This window comes from Phaseolus vulgaris, chromosome 3 (assembly GCF_000499845.2).
Source record: "Phaseolus vulgaris cultivar G19833 chromosome 3, P. vulgaris v2.0, whole genome shotgun sequence".
NCBI classification, from domain to species: domain Eukaryota; kingdom Viridiplantae; phylum Streptophyta; class Magnoliopsida; order Fabales; family Fabaceae; genus Phaseolus; species Phaseolus vulgaris.
The window spans coordinates 12,431,386-12,437,374 of NC_023757.2; the positions used below are offsets into that span (position 1 = coordinate 12,431,386).

Sequence of the window (5,989 nt, forward strand, 5' to 3'; positions counted from 1 at the left end):
AATAGATGTATTTGAAGAATTACCATGTTAATTAAAATAAAAAGCAATGTTTTGACCTATTATTTATATATATATATATATATATAATATCATCGCATAAATTAAGAAAAATTATTAGATTGGATTTTCTTGAAATAGATGCGCAAACAATTTTGTTTCAAATTTTGGGTACTGAACATGAATAAAAAAATCTAAATTTTATAAGCTAAAATCATAATTTAAAATTATTTTATCGTAAGTTTTTTGTACAGAAATGAATTTTACTGTGAACAAAAATCCAAAGTTGTTTGAACTCCCCTTTCCCATTTGATATCATTTGCATAATGATTGACCAATGTCACAACTCAACACCCCAACAACCCTCTCAAGAGCTATCTTTATCTTTAATTATTTATTAACCATTTTTAATTTACACAAAAAACAATTTGTTTAATTTTAAATATCATTTATGTAAAGGAATTTTCTTTTGAAAAAAAAAAAGACATTTGATTGTGGGGTTAGTTTGTTTAGGTTGAAACGTGAGAACAACTGAATTGTTCTATATTATATCTGTTAAAAGTAGGAAAAAAAATCTTTTACTAAAATATGAATATGTAAAAAAATGATTTTTTTTTTAAAAGGATGGTAAATTTTTTTAAAAAGTAACATTTATTGTTTTTCATAGGACGTAATAAATAACTAGGGTGGCGCAGTAATGCAGTGGCACCAACCACCCCGAGTGTGGGAGTGAGGTTGAAGAAGCTTAGTTGAGAGTTAGAGAGACAAAAGAAGAGATAGCGCGAAAGTTGTTGTTTTCATCACTAATCACTGAACACAGGCCCACGCGCACACACCACATTCCACATTCCACATTCCACATTCCGTTGAAGACTGTCTGGTAAACAACCTATTATCTCTCTCTCTGTCTGTCTCTGTCTCTGTCTTCCACACTCACCCTTCAGCGCCAGCAAAACGAGGAACCTGCAACTCAGCTTCGCGCCCATGGAGGTTGCTCCTCTCTTCCACATCTCTGCGTGGTGGGACCAAATCAACGCCTCCACGTGCTGGCAGAGCGCTGTTTTCTTCTTCCTCTGTGCTGCCTATGCTCTCGTTGCTTCTATCGCTTTAGTACATTCCTTGTCATCTTCTTCTTCAACTGCTATTTTATTTGCTCCACCGGAGTTCGAGTTATTATATTATTGTAGCTGCTTTTGTTTTATCCTCCTCTGCACTGTTGTTAATTATGCAGGTTCAATTGGTGAGAATTGAAGTTAGAGTGCCTGAGTATGGTTGGACAACGCAGAAAATTTTTCATCTCATGAACTTCGTTGTCAACGGAGGTCTTTTCACAATCCTTGCTCGTTTCAGGATGGATATAATTTAACTACTGTTGCTTAGGTGCTATTTGAGTAGTTATTCCATCAGAATTGGAGTTTTATCTTCATAATTCGCGCAAACCTTTTATTCAAATCCTTGTCTTGTGGGTTACCGAGATAAAACCACAATTTTAATTGAACACGATGCAAACAGTAGATAAGGAGGAACTGTGTTTGATTTATTTTTTTTTCTTTTTAGAATTGTTGTATGTTTCGTTTGTTTTTGACATTTGTTTATTTCTTTTTGCTTTTTGCTTTTTGGATTTGCAGTGCGAGCAGTGGTGTTTGGATTGCACAAGCTAGTTTTTCTTTTGCAGCCTAAGGTTAGTTTTTGCACCGTGTGATGTTTGGTTAATGATTGCAAGGCTGGTATGCTGACATGGATTTACTGCTTATTCCTTTAGGTGTTGATTTTGGTGCTATTAGATCTGCCTGGATTGCTTTTTTTCTCAACATATACGCTTCTAGTCCTTTTCTGGGCAGAAATTTATCACCAGGCAAGCCAAAGTTCTCCTTATTCTTTTGAAATTATTTAACTGTCATGAATGAGTACCTCCCTTTATTGAATTAAATAGGCCTCAATTTTTTTTTTAAAAAATAACAAAATTTGTTCAAAAGGGAAATTCTAATTTTATTCTAATTACTGAGCAGGCAAGGGGTTTACCAACCGATAAGCTCAAGATAGTATATATTTCAGTTAATGCCGCCCTATATGTTATCCAGGTAGATATCTAATTTTCTGGTCTGCACTGTTATTTATGTATGGTGGTATTTCCTTAGTTCTCATCAGTCATATTAATAGACTGGATCAAAACATAAGGACATCTCCCCTACACTTGCAATATAGTTTCACTTTCACTTGAACTGTTTATCTTCTGTCTGAACTTGAAACACTTCACTGTTTTTTCTTCCTGTATATTCCGTCCTTTTTATATGCAAAAATTCTCTTTATTTTGGTTTCTAATGTCACATGATGTTGGCCAGACACCATCATGCTGCAGCTTCTCATTTTATAACCTGTTATGGTATCAAAATTTGGGCACCCTCCTCCACCCACTTTACTAGAACAGAGTTCTGGTGGTCCCTACACCCTAGTATGGTACATTTTATATAGATTGAGATCATCTGGTTTCTAGAAATATCATGGCATATGAATTTCCAGGAGACTTGTTTGCACGGGTTCAACTATAACTTATTTGAGTTGGAAATTATTGACTTTAGAAAGGGAATCATTTTTGTGCAATAGTTATGGTTTACCACGTCTGGTTTATGCAAGAAGCATGTTGTGCAAAGCATAAATGTTTCAAAACAAACAGAAGTGTACTTTCATAGTTGATGTCAGAAATCACAATACTAGTGTGCCTTTGAATATTAGGTTTGCATTTGGATATACCTCTGGATAGATGATAACAGTGCCGTGGAGTTCATTGGAGAGATATTTATTGCAGGTTAGCTTTCTAATCAAAGGTTGATAATGTTATTATGTTTCACACCCACATGTGAGTTTCAGAATGAGTTTTGCCACCTTAGAATAAACTTTGCTATATGCGTATACATATTTTAAAAAATGTTTCCCCCTTTTTCGTCAGTTGTATCATTTATGGCTGCTCTAGGCTTCTTGATATACGGAGGAAGGTGAGGCTTCTGCATTTAGTCTGTTGTCTATGAATTAATATCTCTGAGGTCTTTGTTTCATTCACTCACTAATGACTGGCAATTCATGGTTGTTATGTGTGACTTTATTTACCCGGGGAATGCATTTTTTCTAGATTATTTTTTATGCTGAGGCGCTTCCCAATCGAATCTAAAGGTAGAAGGAAGAAACTTAATGAGGTATGAGCATTTTCTTCCGAGTGTGTCTATTTGGTAGTTGTATTATTAATATGTCTTTGTGTAAATCATGTCGTGTCACCACACTACGGAAAGTCTCATTTGAGACACAATTTACTCCCTCCCTTCATTTTCTGAATAAAAGGGTATCATTCATAATGTATTCAGGTTCCCTGGGATATCTTAGTATATTGCAAATTTGGTCCATGTGCCGGTATTTCAATAGAAAACGATTTCCTGCTTCTGTTGTCTCTTCATTTCTACTTTTTCAATACATGGATCTTCCAAACAAACACACGAGACAAAGGTTTTGGCAATGGGCATGGGAGAGTGTTTGCATGGGTTACTTATTCGACTTTTTTCTTTCATAGGAGAAAGGGATTTTCTTGTACTTGCAACATCTAAAAAACAGTAATGAATAAGAGCTATTAAATGTTCTCCAAGTGTTTGAATGTACAGTTTTTGTTTCCTTTCTAATTTGTTCCTACCTTTTCGTCTGCAAAATTCAAGTTGTGCTCCGGTGCCAAAACTTAAGGCAACTGATGGAAATGATAGTTTTCATTGTATTTTCCTGCAATTATTTGTGCTACAAGTAATAACTTTTAGTTAGCCTGGTTTCCTATTTATAAATCACAACAAATCAACATACTTTCCATTTTAGCCATAGACAATTTTATTTATATATCATATTCTATCGTCGACGGTCTATAGTTTTAAACAATAAGGTTATGTTCCGTATGTACCCTTTGAATTAGATTTAGTTTTCATCATTTGTGGAAATGAGAAGAACCCCTTTGATATTCCAAAAATATAACAATGAAATTGAAAAAAAAAAATTGCTCATATCAATATTACTTGTATTTATCTAACATGGACTGGGTATTGCAGGTTGGATCCGTCACAGCCATCTGTTTCACCTGTTTTCTGATAAGATGTGTTATGGTAATTTCTGCCTTCATTATTTTAGTAATCTTTTTAATGTTCAAATAAGCATTTTCATAAGGATGTCCATATAAATATGTTATGTAGAATTTTAATCCTTATCTGCTTGTCTTCACATTATCACGTGTTATCGTTTTACACCATTAATATGGTAGTCTTCTCTTCTCTGCTTGCACCATTAATAAGAGAGGTTACCATCAGCAGACACAAAAGATGTGAACGTTTCTACGAACTTTTAGTGCTGCTGTAGACATTTGATACATGCTATTTTGTGTCATATTTGAGTTTCTCAATAGTTATAGTACATCTAAATATAAGGATTTTACTGTGTACTTATTTTGTTTACTATTTTAGTATGCTTCATATCAAATACCTTTTGATGTATAATTCTAGGAGATGTAATTTTTTTCTTTTGACAATGACAATGGAAAATATGAGTCATGTTGTTAGTCAGAAGGTGTAAAGTTTGAAGATGTGTGGGATTGAAATGGCAGTAGATTTGCTCACAAGACTTTAGATGTGATATTAATTAGTTGAACACGATAATCTCCTGATGTGGATTTCGAGTGCAATACTGTTAGAAATGCTCATAAACAATTTTAGATTGGAACGAAGTAAGAGTGAGGACATGAAAGAACATGTGGAACTCTTCAGTGCTCCGTGTGATAAGAGTGGTCAAATACAAAGTATGTCCAATGTGGAGATGAGTTTTTAGGAAAAAAGATGGCTGCACCGATTTTAAGTCTTTGATGTGAGAACTAAGGCTGTAGAGTTCAAGTCAAATAATGCTATTTATGGAAGTATTCTTCAAGCAGAATACCTTCTTTCTTAATCTCACTTTGATGTGCATGCAGGGTTTTCTGTCTGCATTTGATTCAGATGCATCTCTTGATGTTTTGGATCATCCTATTCTGGACTTGATCTATTACATGGTATGCTGCTTAATTGTTCTTTTTTGTTATTGTTACTTGAAGTTTGATTTGTCGCTTTCTTGGCATTTGGAATTTACTTTTCACTTTTCAAAATGCAGCTGGTTGAGGTCCTACCTTCAGCTCTGGTCCTATACATCCTGCGCAAATTGCCCCCAAAGAGAATATCAGCCCAATATCATCCTATCCGTTAATTGTTGTTCATAGCAAATCCTAATTTATTAATTTACCTGCCCATTGTTTATGATTTTAATTTAATGGTTCTTGGTTAGATAGATATTTTTAAGTTCATCAGGAACAACAGATAAAGAAAAAGATCCAGAAAAAGTCACATGGCAGCAGTTCTTATGTGGGTGATACTCATCAGGTTTTGTACGGTATACATGCAATGACAAGTCAAGAAGAGAGCTTGAGTTATTTTCTGCAATTAGCCAAAAGAGAAAAGAGGTGGGAGAGGGGGATTTTCATGTAATCTGGACCTTGTAGTGTTTCAGGCATGGCTTGTCAATGATACATCTATTTACTCCAACATTTTATACAATGTTGAGTGTCTTAATTTGGATTTATTTATTAGTTAGATATTCTTATGTAGCATTACTTATTCTGATTTCATCTTAATAAGTTAATTATAAAATTTATTAATATTATTAATAGAGATCTTTAATAAAATTTCTAAAATGATAGCATTAGTTATTCTGATTTCATATTACAATATAATATGCTTATAAAGTCTATTAATCACTAATAAATAGATTCAATAAAATTATCTAAAATCTTATAAAAATAAAAAATATATATTTGAAAATCAAATGAAATTTATAATATTAAATAACTAACTACGACTTAACTTGAATGTTATGCTTTGAATCCTTTTTTAAACTTTAAACGAGACTAACCTCAATTAAACAAAGTTGATATTTACTCTGAATGAAT

The 5,989-nt window shown here is 33.4% G+C and overlaps 1 protein-coding gene across 1 annotated transcript; it reads left to right on the forward strand.

Annotated features, from left to right (window-relative positions):
* Window positions 1-680: 680 nt before the first annotated feature.
* On the forward strand, window positions 681-5,622 carry LOC137806688 (tobamovirus multiplication protein 1). Its single transcript, XM_068606924.1, has 11 exons — window positions 681-1,107; window positions 1,229-1,319; window positions 1,626-1,678; window positions 1,760-1,852; window positions 2,007-2,078; window positions 2,731-2,803; window positions 2,945-2,990; window positions 3,125-3,188; window positions 4,074-4,127; window positions 4,982-5,059; window positions 5,158-5,622. Exons 1-11 carry the CDS (start codon window positions 982-984, stop codon window positions 5,248-5,250), a joined length of 843 nt encoding a protein of 280 aa, XP_068463025.1. The 5' UTR covers window positions 681-981; the 3' UTR covers window positions 5,251-5,622.
* Window positions 5,623-5,989: the final 367 nt, after the last annotated feature.

Bases quoted from the DNA above. Each gene is read 5' to 3' on its own strand.
- LOC137806688 (XM_068606924.1), top strand. From the start codon at position 982: ATGGAGGTTGCTCCTCTCTTCCACATCTCTGCGTGGTGGGACCAAATC. The intron at 1,108-1,228 runs GTACATTCCTTG...TTAATTATGCAG, and splicing joins TCGTTGCTTCTATCGCTTTA to GTTCAATTGGTGAGAATTGA. The intron at 2,079-2,730 runs GTAGATATCTAA...TTTGAATATTAG, and splicing joins CCGCCCTATATGTTATCCAG to GTTTGCATTTGGATATACCT.